An 18,595-nucleotide genomic window follows, 5' to 3' on the forward strand; every position below is an offset into this window, starting at 1 on the left:
CTAATTACTAAGTTATGACATTATAAACTAATCTCATAGGCTCACCCTGTAGAATCCCAAACATGGTATGAGGAAGACAGTAAAAAACCTACTTCATGTTCAGCCAATCTGGTGGTGAGGGAAATTCCTTTCCAGCCTCCAAACAAAAAAGGGTTAGTGTGATGCCTCCAGTGAATGATGAAGGAACCCAATCCTTTTCGGATTCTATGGGCAGAAGGATTACCAGCTCAACCAAGGTGAAAGAGGGCTTCACTGGGACTGCACAAGACATAAACATCAATCCTTTTTGGTCAATTGGAAGGCCAGTGCCTCATATCAACCTGGTTCAGCTGATTCCTGCTTCTTCCCACTCTGTGCAGGTAGACTTCTCCCTTCTTCCGCTTCTGCTATCAGTTGCCCCATAAAAGGGCAACCATTCCATGTCTTTTAGCCAGCTGGAAAAGGACTTACTGCATAAAGTTGTAGTGAGCACACTTTCTCCTCCTACCTGCAGGAAAAATTGGCAGCAGGAGCCAGCAGTATAGTCTACGGTAGAAATTAACAATATGAAATGCTGCTTGAGGTCCATTCCTGATAACTACATTGGTTGATTCTGATAGAAAATAGCTAACTTTTTTATTTCTATTGAAATGTGATATCATGGATAAATATTTTGAAACAACAGACTACACAGTATTAGTACACAGCCAAATGCAATACTATGTAACAAAGCTATTTAGCAAATAAGGATTTTGACTAGCTTAAACAATTGGAGAAAGTAAGTCTGCTTAAAATGGTTAATGCATGTGGCTTTAATAATAAACACCTCTTTTTTGTTTTTTATTTTCTACTAGCAGTGTAAAACAGTATTATGTATCATGTATTTTTCTCCTTTTCCCTTTTTTATCTTCAGCTAAAATTACAGTGTTTTCCTTACAGTAACTTTTTTAAAATTTTAATTTACTTGTGCTTTACCTTATAGATATCCTGTCATTTTAAGTATGGTATTCAGTATGACCTGATTTTTTAATAGGAAAGATGTTATACTTTTTCTGTAGTGTTAATTACATTATCATACAACTAAGATTAGAAATTTGAACAAAAACAGAACAAGAATCTAACAATCACTTTAATTTATATGATCAGAATGTATTAGTAATTGCAATCACATTTTAAAGCATTATAATTATGCTAACATACGAGTCCCTGTGCTTTTATACACCTTCATTTAACACCAATGTACATCTCCCAACATTTTGCTACGAGTTAAACTAAAGCTCTTTTAGTGTCAGGACAACTCTAAAACATAAACGATAATGTACTTTTTACTAAAGGCCCCAGGTCTGAATTCATTCTAAGTACACATAAACCGTCCACTGTTCCGATAGAGTAATGAAAATTCCTTCTTATTCCTATTTTGACTTTGAATGCTCTTGGATTCTTACTACATTTTCGGTGTAAAGGAGCAACTTTCCTAGTTTTCAGTACAACAAACACAAGAGCTGGACTGTTTTGACTGCTGTATGTTTTGTCATTGACATTTTGTGACATCATGATTTTCCATGAAAAACTAATTAATTGCAACAATGCAAACAATCTTTTGTCCACTGTAACATTGTGAAGATGCTATTATGATGTCATGTGTTCTCTGTTCTGTCATTTGTCAAGAACAATTACAATTGGATGAAATGACAACTCTTACGGTTTTTTAATATTTGCATATTTGAATCAATTTCCAATATCATGACTCAAATATAATACATACATTAGAAATGATCCTCAAATATTATAAAAGACAATATCTAATTACTAATATACTGTTCCGTTGCATCCCCTTCATAATGTACAGAAATACAAAACTGCAAGTGAACTTCTCTATGTCAATTTACCTATGTGCTGTCTTGTCTTCCTCAGTTTATTATTTCTTAACTGTCTCTTAATAGAACTGTTTTTTCCTGTTTGTGTTTTCTGGCAGGCATCCTACGTATTTATGTTTTTAAAGGGCTAATAGAAGCTCTGACACTGACCTCTTCCCACGATATGAAATCTAATTTATTTGGCGCTATGCCTTCCCCAAAGGGTTCCTGTCACATTTTTTGCCTTTATAGTCACATTTCCTTATTTTTAAAATGTGTTTCTCTCTCCCATTGCTGTGTGACAAATCCACAAATAACAGTGGACAGGGACTAGCAAACAAAATTAAGCTGACTATTGACAAAATACATAAAGCAAACAAAGTGGAAAAGAGAAAAATAATTTTAAAATATAAATGATTGTATGTAACCCTTATACCAGTTACTAAAACACTGAAGTTTTTACATACATGCCACTCATACTATTGGTTTTCATAAACAAACAAATAACATGTAAATGGCTTACATGCTACAAAAAAAGTTTCATGGATAAACACAGAATGTCTGTGTAACCTATAGGTATACTGAATCAAGTCTTTAAATTCCAGTGGAGAAAGAAGGGATTAGCAGTGTTGTCAGTTTTGCTTGTTATTAGCTTCATTGTGCACTGTAGCTTTGTGTATTTTGTCTGCCTATTGTGTACAGGAATTCAAGCCTATTGGTACAGCTCATAACAGAAAGGCCCAGCCTTTTGTTGCAGCAGCAAACATTGATGACAAAAGACAGGTAGTGAGTTCCTCCTATAATTCTCCAATTGGGCTGTATTCATCTGGCAATATTCAAGATGCTCTTCAGGGACAACTGAGGGGTTTAATTCCTAGTTCGCCTCAAAAGTAAGTATTGGTGTTTACTTACATTACGTGGTCTTTTGGGGCAATATCACTATCTGTTTTGTTGTCCATTCAAAACTCCAGCTCTTGCTGTTTTTTTTTCTTGACACTCTAAAGTTCTGTCATATTTTTCATAAATGGTGATAAATGAAGCAATTTCCTTTTAACATCCAGAAGTGACCATTCAGCTATAAAGTAGCCATAATGCAGATAGTTAAAAGTTCTCTTGCTCTGGATTTGGCTGCAATACTACACTCCATTCCCTTCTCTTACACTACCTTGTGCTCTTCTGTGTTTCCGACCGTAACAGCAAGTGTGTTTTAATACCTCTAGTCTGCAACATAGAAGTAGTAGTTTTTTAACAATTTGTAACATTTATTTACGCTAATTTTACCAAGTAATAAACAGTCATCAACTGAAGGAAGTTATTTTAATCCTTTTTTTACAGGATTTGAACTACTTTGAACACAAGCATAATATTCGTCCCAAACCTTTCATAGTCTCAGGCCGAAGCAGGTCATAAGCTTTAACTAAATGATGTTTTGGATGCATGGTTTTTTTAATACATAATCACAATTCATATGAAAGTGTGGTATTAATGCATTTGAAGTTATTTTATGCATTAAAGCTTATTTTAAAGCTTTAAAAATAAAATGCATGGTTTGCAGAGCTCAAGCTTTTATTTCTAAAGGAAGAGAGAGCAGATTCTGATGTCAATTACATTGGTGAGAGTCTGGAATAAGTCCAGTGAAGGCTCTTCAAGTTGAGGCATCTGGTCCAGATAGGACTAAAATCAGAATCTAATCTTGGAACGTTTATGAAGCTGTGAAATTCTCTAGTCTCACTATGCATTCATATAATTTGTAAATTTGCTAATTAAGTATTTCATCCAATCATATCAGGAACCTCTGAACATGTAGGTTGCAAAGGCCACACCTTATCATTCCACAGCAGGCTGAACTATTCACAATGCAATCTGCAGCAGAAAGTCTAAATAAAAGACAAATCTGAGTGCCACAGAGTAGCAAAACTAGAAAGGGAAGAGATCATGCACATGAGCTCCACTGATTACACCTAATTTCTCTCTCTCTCTCTCTCTCACAGTTGGGGCTATATCTAGACTGCAGACTTCTTTTGGAAGAAGATTTTCCGGAAGAGATCTTCCGAAAAAACTTTTTCTGAAAGAGAGTGTCCAACACTGCTAAAGCACATCAAAAAAGCAATCTGCTTTTTTGACAGACAGCGTCCATTCAGTGTGGATGCTATTTCACATGTAAGCTGTGATTGCTATGGGTGGAGTGGCTACCAGGGCACCTGTGCTTTTTCCTCTTTCCTCATCTATCTAAAGAACTCCCTATTTCCCGTCCACACATGCCTTTTTTGGAAAAGGCATTCTTCCTTGTAGAAGGAGGTTTACCAATGTCAAATAAACCCCTCTGTTCTTTCAATTTTTTTCGAAAGAACACGATTGCAGTGTGGACATGAGTGAGGTTTTTTTAGAATAATTGCCATTTTTCCGAAAAACATTTTGTAGTGTAGACATACCCTGGGTGTTATCATGCCTGAAACAATATGACTTGATCATAATAGAAGGGAAAGGATCCTTCTAAAATCAGGTGAAGCCTCTGTGGCTACATAGATGAGAATGCCTCACAGGCTTGAGTGGACCAACTTCTATGGATGTTGCTTTCCAGTATACAGGCTTTATTACTACAAGTGGCTTCAGTGCTGTACCTTATTTTCTAATTTAAAACATGTTTGTGTTGTTTCCAGCAGCTGAAGTCTGATACAGCAATCGGAAAAGTCTAAGCAGTTGGCATGAACCTCGTTGACGCCCTATTCATGTTGGGCATACACAGAAAGATTACCAAATTATGCAAACTATCCAGTTAGTGCACCGGTACAATACTAATATTAAGGGAGTTTTTCATTTGTTTTGACAAATAAAGTTTAGTTAGTTCAGTTTATTCTATGGAGCCTGCTCTTCCCATGCACAAGAAGTGACATGCAGAGCACTGGCACGGAAGATTCCAAGTGTATCTTATGCCCCCTTACTCCCCTGTGTTGGCACAAAGGACAGGTCTCAAACTAGCTCTTCATAAATATGTGGTTGACCCCACTATAGCATTGTATTATTACTCTTTGCAGAGAAGTGAGGTGAAATTGGGTTTTTGTGACAATGTTTGGACTTGTAAACCATCACAATGAGAATTTACAAGGTTCAACTATATTAATACCATTCTTTTCTCAGATGGCAAACTGACTGCAAAAATTAATCTGATAAGAAAGGTGATTAAAAATGTTAATATTTGTTAAGTGCTTTGACAATGGAAAGTTCTATATACTTCAAATTGCAAGCATTATTTATTAGACTCAGATAAATGGTACCTTTCTATTGCAAAATAGCAGCAATAGTATTGGTTGTGAGTTAGGTTTTTACCCCCCTGGACTGAACATCTATGTTAAGCAAATTCTGTTTGTTTGGTACTTAAAGTCAAGTTTGCCAGAAGAGAAATTTTAATTTATCATGTTGGAAATTCTCAAAGTAATAACTGAGGATTATATCCCAAAACAGGTTACATTCTTATTATTTTTTGAACATAGTAAAAACACCATCTAAGTTGTAAACCTCTCTTTAGGATATGAGGCCAAATCTCACACCTTATTTACACTTAAAGGGAGATCCTCTGGGGTTGATTTAGTAGGTCTAATAAAGGCCCACTAAATCAACCCCAATCACACTCCCATCAACTCCAGTATTCCACTGGATTGAGAAGTATAAAGGGAGTTGATGGGAGAGTCAATTCCATCGACCCTCTGCAGTGGAGATGTCACGGTAACTTAAGCCAGAATAGGTATGAATGATGTCTCTTGCCTCTGTCACAGACTGGAAATGGGTGATGACAGGGAAGGGATCACTTGATGATTACTTGTTCTGTTCACGCTCTCTGGGGCACCTGGCACTGGCCACTGTAGGAAGACAGAATACTGGGATAGATGGACCTTTGGTCTAACCCAGTATGGCCATTCTTATGATCTAAGGTATTCATATAGCTGGACTTGTGTACCTTTGTTAAGTATTGTCTATCAATGCAGACTGGGTTTTACAGTTCTCTCTCAACAGGAGTTCTGCCAAAATAAGGGCCAAGTTATAGGATTTGGCCAATAATTTCAATTTTAGGCACAATTATAGACTTTATCCTGACAAAACTAACTGGAAGATATATGAGATCTTTACACTAACTGAGTATTGCCTCTCTTTGTTACTGATAGCAATAGCTATGCTTCTTTTGACCTCTCAAAATATTCCATTTATTGAAACTTGTCATTAACAAGTTTTGCTGTGCTGAAAGATCTAAATCTTTTAAAGTATGGCCCCGATTTTTCTTAGCATGGGCATGCGTATCTGTGACAGGTTCCCTTCTATGGGCTTTTGGCTGGGGCATGCAGGGACTGCATATTTACTTGGGAACTTGCCTGTCTTTTTTAATTAATTTTCATTCTATTTGCCTTTGATGGTCAGGAATGTTTCTCTCTTTAAACTTTCAGAATATGGTCCTGCACACATTCCACTTGAGAACTAAAGGGAAAACAATTTTGGGTCATTGTGGTCCCTCTCCATGGCAGAGTTCTGAAATGTAGCTGTCTGGCAAGCACTGTATTATATTTCCAAACTGAGAGCAATATAAAATTCTCCCTGTTTTATTCAGGAGTCAGCCAGAAAAGAACATACCAGTACACAAGCATGTAGGTTGAAGAAAGCAAAATGAATCACAATCCCTCCCAAAAGTTTGATTACCATATATATGTGACTGTGACTCTGAGAAGGAAGTGATGTCAGATGACTATGGAAGGCCAGGACTATACATTGTTCCTGGAAAAACTGCCTCCTGAAAAAAGAAATCCTCTGAGTAAAACTAGGGCTGACCAGGGCCTTAAGTGCTATAGGAAGAGTGGTAAAACCAGTGACACTGAAAAGAAACATTTTGATATAATACTCACTACATTTTTGTGCTAATGATTCTCTAAATGTTTTACCCATATTAATGCTCAGTGGCTTTAGAGCTTCTCTAAAACTGGAGTTGTAGCCAACATCTTATTTTAATTATAAATAAAAAATAAGGTCAAATTGAAAAGTAACAGTGACCAAGATTTATTTAATATTATTTGACAATATATTCTGGTTTTGAGGAAGACCATTTTACATTCTGCTTGGAATTGTTATAATTTAGAATAGCAAAAGTATGTCCACTTTTTTAAACATTTCTAACTTTTTTTACATTTTCAGCAAAATACATAACAGTGTATTAAATAAATGTATTACTGAAATAACTTTAAAGGTGTACTACATCTCTTGGTGTAGTATTTAAGAAAATGTACAAAAAGTCATATAAATTATTTTAAGTTTTCTTTATAGCACACTCCTTCAAGTGAGAAAATGTAATGTACTGTTTAGGGGACAGACTGAAACAAAGAACTTGGGTTCTAACTCCTAGCTCTGTCACTGACTCTGCAATTTTGGGCAACTCACTTATCCCCTCAGTGACTCTGCTTCCCATTGTGAGGATAGAGTTCAGAAGGGTATGGTGAGACTTCATTAATTCTCTGAAAAAGGCACAAAGTAAAAAGCAATATTCTTTTCCAAGTATTCTGGCCTTTCAGACAGTTATATTTATTGTCAGTGACAGGGAAAAATATATTTAAACTCTGGGCTTTCACATATTCAGATTTTTTCAATTGGATTTTATTTGTAGGTTGGGTTGCGGGGGGGAGGAGGGAATTAAGGAAGTAAAGTTGATTAGATTAAACATACTTTTGCTTTTCTATATTTGATAGATTTCATCTTTTTCTTTATAGTCATGTTAACATCTCTACACTTGTTTATTTTGTCTTTATTTTGTGGGTATATGTTGCACACCTTTCTGTAAACTGACTATTAACACAGTGGAGGCAGTACTCCTTCCGGTATTGATGGTGGCAGTGGACGTAGTACCCCCTCATCTGTTAGTACTCTTAGTACTATTTGCCCTACTGAGTTGAAAGCTGCATCTAAGATGGCCCCTAACATTCCCTTGGAAATGGAACTTCCGGGTGTCAAGATTGTACATGCTCAGTTTAATACGCCTCTGCAGATGTACTCAGATGACAATATAATGGAAACACTGCAGGGCCAAGTTTCTACTGCTCTGGGGGAAAATCCCCCAATGAGGTAATCAGAGCCAGCATGTGCACTGAATATATTTGCTAAAGCATTAACCCTATCAGTTTCCTTACCGTTTCTACATTAAATTTCATATGATAGCTAAACAGCAACTAAAGATTTTGAAGCTTATATTATTTTGAAGCTACAAGTTGCAGCTGCTCCAGGGCTCCCCTTCCCCCGCTGCACAGGAAGCTGAAGGCTGAAGCTGCTCCAACATCTGGGGCTGTGGGCAGGTGCGTCAGTCTCCACCCCACTTCCTCTGAAGGTGCATGCTGGAGCTTCTTCAGCCCTTCCTTCTCCCTTTCGCCCACCTTCTGTCCTATCATGCTACCCGCTCCGCTCATAGGTATGCAATGAACATATCTTTTTAATTAAATGTGTCTTCTTCCCGAGGTATAGCAGCTTTATCATTAATAATTTGTCACATTCCTTTATCCTTCATTTTCGCACTCTAACAACTTAGTTTCTTTTTACTGTGTTTTACTAACAGTATTTTAAGTTTAATCATTTACAATATGTGTGGTATCAACATTTAAACTATTAAAATATTTTCAATCCAAGGGCTCAATAACAGACTTGAATGCAAGTTCAGATCATTCAGCACATTGCAGGATTGGGCCTTTACTTACATCAAAATCATACTTATCCAAAAGTATATAGGCCAAGTTCATGATCAGCTGATGGAAACAAAATTCCATTGTCTAAGAACTTTGTGGAATGACAGTATTGCCCCTACTGTGTGAGTATTCATCATCAGTAACATTTTTTAAAAGCAAACTTGCTTTCTCTCCTTGTGGAATCCTAGATTAAGTCTAAGGATTCCAATTTTACAATTGGCAAAGGCCTCCTCAGTTTGGGAACTGACCCTGCAGAGAAGCATGAAAAGTCTCAACTGTTGGGGGTTACTTTTCCTATTCATTAACTTGAAAAAGATATCTTAAAATAGTGTGTTTGGTAAGTAATTTTGATCAGTGGCAAGCAATTCTACAGTCATTACTTATTATTCTTGTAAACATATTAAAAATAAGTAAATCTGAATGAGGTGTTAAAAAATCAACCATCAGTAGGAATAAAAAAGTGGTTTTTAACTTAAATGAAAAGTTTTTCCTGTAACTTGCTGCAGTCTTTGTTCTCCAAAGTAAATTTAATTATAATGCATGTGTCTTATCTACAGTACTTTCACCAAGAGTAAAAAGTAGTATGCTGAGTAGAACAGATATTCAGTTCACTGTTTTAAAAATAGCTCAGAGAAATCTAGGTGGGGAATCAAAGAAATGTAGAACTGGAATGGACCTCAAAAAAGCATCTAGTCGATCCGCCTATCCCATGGAAGGCGAAGTACACCTAGATCAGTGGTTTTCAAACTTTTTTTCTCGTGACCCCGTTGAAGAAAACTGTTGATGCCCACAACTCAACAAAATTTGACTAGAGTGTGGACTCTGGGATGGGGCTAAGGATGAGAACTTTGGGATGTAAGGGGAGAGGATCAAGGCTGGTGCAGGAGGCTCCCAGTCAGCAGTGCAGCAGACCATGCTGCACCTCAGAAGCAGTCAGTAGCAGGTTCCCAGCCAATGGGAGAGTGGAGCTAGTGCTGGGGGCCAGGACAGTGTGCAGAGTCCTCTCCCCCTAGGAACCGATCCTGTTGCCAGCCGCTTCTGGGGCACAGCGCAGTCTGCAGTGCTAGGACACACAGGCAGCTGCCTTCACATACCCCTGATCATCTGATCACTCTGCAGCAATGAGACCCACTCTGCTGGGTTGCAACCCATCATTTAAAAACCACTGATCTAGACCATCTCTGAGGACATGTGTTCAACCTGTTCTTAAAAACTACAATGACAGGTATTGTACAGTCTTTGTTAGTAGCCCATTCTAATAAGTAACTATCCTTTAGTCGAAGTTTTTCCTAATTTCTAACCTAAGTCTTCATTGCTACAGATTAAGCCCATCAGTGGACATGAAGATCATAATCCTCTCTATAATAGCCTGTAACTTATTGGAAGATTATCAAGTCCCCCCCTCAGCCTTCTTAAGTCTAAACATGACCAGGTTTTGTTTTGTTTTTTTAACTTTGTTTTTTAAACCTTTTATAATTCTTGTTACTCTCCTTCTGAACTATCTAATTTGTCCATATCTTTCTTAAAGTGTGGCACCAAACCTAGGCAAAATATTGCAACTGAGGCCTCACCAGTGCCAAACAGATTAGAATAATTATCTCCTATGTCTTACATATGACATTCATATTAGTACATTTCAGAATGATACTAGACTTTTTTTGCAACTGCATCCCATTGCTGAAGCAGCCACTGCCTATGGTAGTGCAGAGTTAAGGGCTGGAGCAGCCTCCTGTCTGCAACAGGTGAGGAGACGCTTCAGCCCCCACCAGTTAATCTTAACTGCTATGCCTCACCTATTTAAGGGTGAGGCTTCCTGGTTAACAGGGTAAACATTTACATCCCTATTTTGTATTTGTATGTATGACTTTGCCTTCGCCTTTACTGAATTCCCTCTTGACTTCAAACCAACCCTCCAACCTGTCAAGGTCATTTTGAATTCTAATCCTCTCTTGCAAATGGTTTGCAACCTCTCCCAGCTTGGTGTCCACCTGCAAATTTTATAAGTCTGCTCTCATTATACAAAATTAATTAGTACTGGACCTAAGGCAGACCTCTCCAAGACCCCACTAAATATGACCTCCAAATCTGACCACAAATTAGGATTATAGACAATCAGGAATTCCAACATGCAAACGTAGTACAAAAGATTTCTGACCAATCATTCATCCTATTTATATTCTAAACCTTATTTTAAAAAATCAGAGACAGACAGACACACACAAAGCCCAAACCAACTCTTCTGCAATCAGTGAGAGTTTTATTATAAGCTTGGGAACACGAGCTAGGGATGTTAAATATCGGTTAACTGAGTAATCAAGTAACCTCATGAATTCTTATCGGTTAGTCAGCTATTCCATAGTCCCCGGGGACAGAGGGAGGGGAGGAGCTGGCAGCCAGTATGCTCCTGGCCTCACTCCCAAGGAGCAGCATGAGGTGCCAGGTGAGAGCTGGTCCGTGAAGGGAGCCAGTTTAAAAGCTAGCTCCCCTCACAGACCAGCTATCTGCTGCCCCATGTTGTTGCCTCTGATACAGCAGCAGCAGCAGCAGCAGCGGAGGTTGGCAGTTGCCCCATCTAGGGGTTCTGAGCTCCCAGACCCAGCGTGAGCTGAAACTGAGCCAGGTGTCTGCCCACCCAGTGCCTAGTACATTTTAAATGCAGAGCCACAACAGGGGTAGGTCCTAGCCCCATCACATGCCACAACTGAGCCAGGCTGCCGGCCAGCCTTCTAAAAACTTTACTGGGGGGGTGGGGGGAAGGAGAGGGAATGTGTGTAGTATACAGCATTAACGTATAAGTCTTTTCTTGTGGGATAATCAGTTAATCAACTACACTACTACATCCCTAGTAGGAGCAAGCTCATCAAGAGAGACTTATAAAATATTTATCTCTGTATAAATTCACTAATATGCTTCATTAAAGTACATGGCAGTGCTTCTACTTAATTCCCCAAAACTTAAAAAGTTAAAAACCCTTTGTCTTCAGCCAGATTCTTCACAATGCAATTTTTCACCATACCTACATGCCTTGTTAGTAATAAAACTTAATACAAGATAGCTAATATAAAATATTAAGGGGTAAAATTCTGGCCCTGCAAAAGTAAATAGGAATTTTGCCATTGACATTTAAGGGGCTTGATTTTTTCCGTGTGTGTTTATTTTGTTAAGACAGCAACTACGAAAAATAAGCATCAGGCCCATTTTATTTATTTTTTAAACAGATTTTCCATTCAATAAAGCTTGGCTTGTGAACACTTGCCATTGTGGAACATTTGTTTGTCTTTTCCAATGAATACGAGTTAAGATAACAATAATTGTGATTTACTTATATAACCATTAATATATTAACAAGTGATTGGTTAATGATGCCCTGCAGAAAGACTGGGTTGTTCAGATTTCTGCTAACCTTTCTTAACAGTATGAGTGATATCATGTTTTAATGCCACCCTTAAAGCTATTTGACCTGAAAATGGTATTCTGGAAATTAGGACAAAGAACAACTGGTGACTTGGCTACAGACTTATAGAGTTGTAGCTGTTTTTAAGAGTAAAAACAAATAATGGCCCATTTCCAGTGCAGTTATAGCCAGAAAAGTAACTTCAAAATAACATTATGGGATGCCACATGTATTCTCTAGCTAGACTGCTACATCAAAATTTGTATAAATCAGGAGATAACTTTTCTGACTACCAGTCCCACATATTCAACCTAGGATCTGAAAATGAAACTAGTTTCTATTTTTTTCAATATCAGCAGTAATAGAAGATTTTTTATTCTAAATGTAGCTGATAATATTATTAATAATAATACTGAGCACTTATATGAAATCCAAGTTACTCTTCCCTGATTGTATTTGTTCTGCTGGGATAATAGTATTAAAACTAGTTGTATCTGTAAAATGAAATCAGCCTCAAATCATTGGATATGTTGATTAATCAGAAGGATCTATTTCAATTGTCATTTTTCTAAGTTTAAATAAATATTAATTTATAAAATGAGAACTTGGTTTATGACAATACTGTGCAGCAATAACGGAATACAGGCAGTCCCCGACTTACGCGGATCCGACTTATGTCGGATCCGCACTTACGAACGGGGCTTTCTCGCCCCGGAGGTCGAGGTGGCGGATTGCTACCTGCGAGCTCCGGGGAGAGAAAGCCCCATTCGTAAGCTGCCCCGGTGCCTGTGGTCTGCTGGAGACCGTCTCCAGCAGACCAGGGGCACCGGGCGGGTTCCCGCGCTTCTGAGGCTTTGCCAGAGCAAAGCCTCAGAAGCGCGGGAACCCGCCGCGGCTGCGGCTTCAGTCCAGGTGCCTGTGGTCTGCTGGGGACGGTCCCCAGCAGACCACAGGCACCGGGACTGAAGCCCCAACCGCGGCGGTTCCCCGCGCTTCTGAGGCTTTGCTCTGGCAAAGTCTCAGAGGCGTGGGACCCCGCCGCGGCTGCGGCTTCAGTCCCGGTGCCCGTGGTCTGCTGGGGACCGTCCCCAGCAGACCACAGGCACCGGGACTGAAGCCGCAGCAGTGGTGGGGTCCCGCGCCTCTGAGACTTTGCCAGAGCAAAGCCTCAGAGGCGCGGCACCCCACTGCCGCTGCGGCTCTGCTCCCCGTGTCCCTGGTCTGCTGGGGGGGGGCGCAGCTAGTGTGGCCCCCCCCAGCAGACCAGGCTTTTGTTTTGGACCCTGGGGCAGAGCAGCTGGGGCGCTGCCGATTGGTCCTGCAGCGCCGCTCTGGGCACTACTGGACCAACCCGGCAGCACCCAGCTGCTCTGCCCCAGGCGTCCTGATTCAGCCGCTGCTGGTCAGTTTCAGCAGTGGCTGAATCAGGACGCCTGGGGCAGAGCAGCTGGGGTGCTGCTGGGTTGGTCCAGTAGCGCCGAGGAGCGGTGCTACTGGAGCAACCCAGCAGCACCCCAGCTGCTCTGCCCCAGGCATCCCCAAGTCAGCCGCTGCTGAAACTGACCAGCGCTGACTACAGGAAGCCCGAGGCAGAGTTGCTCTGCCCCAGGCTTCCTGGAATCAGCCACTGATCAGTTTCAGCAGCAGCTGACTTGGGGACGCTTGGGGTTCTTAAGTTGAATCTGTATGTAAGTCAGAACTGGCGGTCAGTTGCAGCAGCGGCTGAATCTGGACGCCAGTTCCGACTTACATACAGATTCAACTTAAGAACAAACCTACAGTCCCTATCTTGTACGTAACCCGGGGACTGCTTGTATGTATTTAAATTAAGAAAGATATCACAATAGAATTTCACCACTGTAAAAGCATACCAATCTGGGTGAAAGGTATACTCAATGATTCTGTCAACTGATTTTTTTATTGAAACTTCATTTATTGAATCATACTCATATCTGGTTGCTCTACTGCTTTGAATTTATATTGATTAACTCCTTACCTGCTGATCCTTTGTTTATGTTGCAGTGAACCAGTACCAACCTCCGTACCTCAATCTGATGTGTACAGGATGTTGTATGACAATCAGGAAGGATCCAGTCAACCACGTCAGTCTGGTTCATTTAAGGTACTCCAGGATTTAGTCTCCGAGGATTCTGGTTAGTGGCAATTTACTGGATATATCTGTTCACAGCACTTTTTATTTTTTACATGTGTGGAAAAAGGAAAACCTGAAAAGAAGATATACAGGAATCATAGCTTTAAAATTCAACCTCACATTTTATCTGTGTACTCCTTTTAACAGGTGCTATGACAATTAACAAGTCTTAAGAGTTCCATTTATCAAACACATTTTTCAGATTCTGTCAGGTTTTTTAAGTCTGTTAATGTACAAAGATGTTTTGACTGAGATATAAAAACCTTACATGAGAAAATGTTGGGGGGAGGTGGAAAAAATACCCCTGACATGGGGAAAGAAAATTTGCCATCTTTCTAAACCAGTAAAAGAATGGGGAAGCTCTTTCCTCAATTAAGATTCTTCTCATATACCCACACATACTTCTAAATAAAAAACAAAATGTTAGAAAATTGGTAGAAGAGAAGAATACAGTTTGCATGTTTATGTATAAAGTCATAATAAATTGTTTAGATTTTGATATGACTTTTTAATATTGCATCATCACATTATTCATATTGTGTCAATCTTTCAGAATGCATTTGAAGGTTAACTGTATAGCTGAGAATTTATTTTTTCATTAGCTGACGTTAACAAAGAACAGCACTCAGTGTCAATCTTGCTCCCACTGAAGTTAATGAGAATATTCCCACTGACTTTAATGATGCAGGGTTTGGCTCCTCAAAATTAAAAAAAAAAAAAAAAAAAAAAAAAAAAAAAAGAAGAAGCCTCAAAGGAAATGTAAGTTCTTTGGCTTATATAGAGAAACTCTAACATTACTGAATAAAAGCACAAGCTTATAAATAATGCCTTCCTTTTTTTGTGATATTGTGAAAATTGCAGATTCTGCAATATTAGGCTTCCACGGCAATTTTGACAGTATGGAGCCCCTACTCTCAACCCAGATAGCCAACTGCAGAAAATTACGGAAAAATAATAATGGATTATATTTACCATAAATAATAAATGTACTATGGTTTGTTTGCAACTTGGCCACAATTTTTTGACAAATACACTGTAATTCAACTAGACCTTATTTATAAATGCTTCTGTATTATACTAAATAATGGAGAATGTTCTGTTTTTCAGATGGACGTCCAGTTGGTATGAGGAGTGTGAGAGCACCAGTAACAAAGACACCTTCTGGTGCAGGAAGTGTACAAAAAGTGCCATTGTGTGACAAATGTGGAAATGGCATTGTGTAAGTTGTTTCTTTTTAATTTTAATAAAATTATAGCTATACAGTAAATCTTAAAAAGGGATTAAAAATATAAGAAGCTATTCTAAAGTATTTTCTGTTTGTAATTTTAGAAAAAATATTACAGGTGAACTGAAATACTTAAAATATAAACTGTTCAAATTCCAAAATCATTAACATCATGTGAAATATTTTATGCACATTCAGTTCACTTTTCACATTTAAGTTTTTTCACTTTTCAAACTTCTTGGTATCTCTTGCCCCACTCAGTCATTAACAGGTGTATACTGAAAAGAGCAATATAGATTGTACTGTTTCAGGCTGGGATTTTCATAGCTGCCTAATGGAGTAAGGTTCCCAATCAATGGGAGTTCTGGCTAGGGTTGCCAGGTGTCCGGTATTGTACTGGACAGTCCGGTATTTGCACGCTCTATCCGGTAAAAAAAATCAGAAAATACCGGACATGTGCAATGTCTGGTATTTTCTGATTTTTCCGTCTGCACACTGGACAGAAGCCTAGCGTGGGTGGGGGAGCGGCTGGGAGTCCTGGCTGGGAGGCGGGGCCACAATTGCTGCTGGGAGCCCTTAATTGGTTGAGTGTGAGGATGAGGAGGAGTAGCCTCCTCCTTGCTCGTGCATCGCCGGGAGCCTGCGCGGGACAGGCAGCAAGTGCCCAGGTCAGTCCTGCTCCCCGCTGTCCGACTTGCCCCCCCACTTCCCAGCCAGCTGGCCAGTTCTCCCCCACTTCCCCTCCTGATCTTCCCCAGCCAGTCCCCTCCCCACCCTCACCCGCCCAGCTCTGCTTCCCACCAGCCCATTCCTCTTCCTTGTCTCACCCGGCCAGTGCCGCTGCACCTCCCCCCCACTGCACCTCCCCCGACAGCTGTGCTTCCCGCTCCCCCTTCCTCCTGACCAGTGCACTGCACCTCCCTCCCCCCACCAGCTCTGCTTCCGGCCCCCCCTTACTTCCAGCCAGCCCCGCCCCCTTCCAGCCGGTCCCCCCTTCCCCGATATCCCACAGCCAGCCCCATTCCACCCGACCTCCCCACCCCCATGACCAGCCCTGCTTCCCGTTGGTCCCTTCATCTCCCCCGGCCAGCCCCGTTGCCCCATCCCCCCCCCCATTAGCTGTTTCCAGGGCTCCCCCCCTCTTCTCAGCCAGCACCGCTCCATTCCTGGCTGTCCCCCCATGAAGTGTGTTCGGGGGTTTTTTTTTTTTTGGTTTGTTTTTTTTAATGATTACCTGGTAACCGCTAGCAGTGATCCGGGTTCTCAGAGGTTGTGTGTGTGTGTGTGGGGGGGGTTGTTTTGGTTTTTTTTCCTCAACAACTTTGCCCCCCCCCCCTTTTTTCCCTTCAACAAAATTTTTCCCAGTGGTTTTTTTTTGGGGGGGGGGGGATCGGTATTTTTCTTTCAGCCATCTGGCAACCCTAGTTCTGACTCCTTCTGGCTCCTTTGAAATTCTCGGCAGATCTCAGTGGTATCAGTAATTCCAGAGAGGAATATAGAGAATCCTAAACTCAGGTCTTGGAGACCAAGACAGAGGAACTTTTGTTTTCTAAGTACTTTTTACGACCTTGTTGTTGGGCTGCATTTCACCCTCTATATGATAACTGAATGAGGCAGCATTCTTTGAAAAGCTTATCTTCCAGTTGGCATTTTATATTTACTCAAGAAAATATAAAATTGAGATTTCCATATGGCATTTTATATTTACTCAAGAAAAAGACTGATCAGAATCAACTTCCAGCTTTAAAATATTTTCCGCAGAACCTGCATATAACTCTGCAGGCACTATTAAAAAACCTCTCAGAGAAACAGTATTTATTTTGTGTGTCATGTTGCAATGCATTTCTGTTCTACTTTAACCTCATTTTCCTCTATTAATCTCTTTTTCTCTTTTTTATTTTCATTGACAGTGGTACAGTGGTGAAGGCTCGTGATAAGTACCGGCACCCAGAATGCTTTGTGTGCTCTGACTGCAATACCAACCTCAAACAAAAGGGCTACTTTTTTGTGGAGGGACAATTATACTGTGAAACTCATGCACGAGCCCGCATGAGGCCACCAGAAGGATATGAAGCAGTTACTGTTTATCCAAAGTGCTAGTCCTATACTAACAGACACACAGACATGCATGCTCGCCAAAATGTTAGCAGCTTAAAGCAGCAATACAACTGGTTGTACTGCCTTAATCCACAGTAGCCGCTTTTAAACATTTTCTTTTGGGGGCGGAAGTGACACAGCAGTGTCATTAACCAGCAATAACATATTTACTAGTAACATTTTGCAAAGTAATTATCTTTGAAGCTGTCAGTATAATTTAATTAAATAAGACAATTAACATTTTGTATGGCATATTATACTGGATAAAATAATTTGAAAGAGTTGAATGCTTGCATAGCAAATACAATACATAGAATTGTGAAATTAAGGTATTTTTGTTTAGAACTTGTTTCAACATAAACTACATTTTTGCACAAAATCTTAGTAACTATGAGTGATTCTGAGATGGTCTGAGCACCAGCAACTCCCACTACTCAATCCCTCAAAGAGTAAAAAAAACCAGGAATTTTACACATATACTACCAAACTGCAGTTATCTATGTCTGCTTCAGCCATAAAATCATTAAACTATTGTTACTGTGTTACACAATAATAGGTTTTGTTTTCCTTGCTTTGATATTTGAGAGTCTATTTACACTTCCTGGTACAACTAATGTAACAAAAAAACTGATGTTATTTTTATATAATAAAAACATCAAGCACAATGATGCTTACTTAAAGTGGAGTAGAATCAATGTCCCATATTATTTCAGTGAACTGCAAAGTACAAACTACAATGAGAATGAATCCTGCTTCACTTACTATGAAATTTTAGTGGAGGACGTGTGAACACAAACAGCAAAAATGGACAGGCATGATCATAATGAAATTAGCTTTGGTAAATTTAAAACTTTGGTAGCATTTATAATTACTGTGAATTAAAATATACCAATAAAACATCCTATACTAAACACTTGGTGAATGTCAAAGAAAATGTTCATGCTGAGTATTTTCTGAAATCCACTAAGAACCAAATTTTCAAATAGGTGCATGTCTATTTATGTATGCACTTTTGCTCATGCCAGATTTAGTCTTGCATTTCTTCCAATTTGCATGGCAAGTCTGAATCTTGTGTGCCTTCACTGGTATGTATAGGTAAACACCTCTACTCATGTGCTTCTGAAAAACTGTGTGCCTCCAACAGGTATTTATACAAGTCCATGAACACTTATATGCACACCTATG

General features: G+C 39.6%; 1 protein-coding gene and 1 long non-coding RNA gene across 3 annotated transcripts in view; one reads left to right on the forward strand and one right to left on the reverse strand.

The window, feature by feature from the left end:
- PDLIM3 (PDZ and LIM domain 3) overlaps nucleotides 1-18,095 on the forward strand; it is a 34,528-nt gene extending 16,433 nt beyond the window's left edge. Inside the window, exons 4-8 of one of the 2 annotated variants that reach the window (XM_006128460.5) lie at nucleotides 3,171-3,238; nucleotides 7,668-7,931; nucleotides 13,959-14,089; nucleotides 15,196-15,307; nucleotides 17,224-18,095. In XM_006128460.5, the coding sequence (XP_006128522.1) occupies nucleotides 3,171-3,238; nucleotides 7,668-7,931; nucleotides 13,959-14,089; nucleotides 15,196-15,307; nucleotides 17,224-17,413 (765 nt within the window). In that variant the 3' untranslated portion in view covers nucleotides 17,414-18,095. Of the gene's footprint in view, nucleotides 1-2,537; nucleotides 2,726-3,170; nucleotides 3,239-7,667; nucleotides 7,932-13,958; nucleotides 14,090-15,195; nucleotides 15,308-17,223 lie in introns of both variants that reach the window. The other variant, XM_006128461.5, reaches the window with a different exon arrangement.
- LOC112546681 (uncharacterized) overlaps nucleotides 1-18,595 on the reverse strand; it is a 141,727-nt gene that overhangs the window by 104,593 nt on the left and 18,539 nt on the right. The window contains exon 2 of the long non-coding RNA XR_012904275.2: nucleotides 13,933-14,161. This is a non-coding gene — a long non-coding RNA (uncharacterized LOC112546681). The remainder of the gene's footprint in view (nucleotides 1-13,932; nucleotides 14,162-18,595) is intronic.

This window comes from Pelodiscus sinensis, chromosome 4 (assembly GCF_052426305.1).
Source record: "Pelodiscus sinensis isolate ZL-2025 chromosome 4, ASM5242630v1, whole genome shotgun sequence".
NCBI classification, from domain to species: domain Eukaryota; kingdom Metazoa; phylum Chordata; order Testudines; family Trionychidae; genus Pelodiscus; species Pelodiscus sinensis.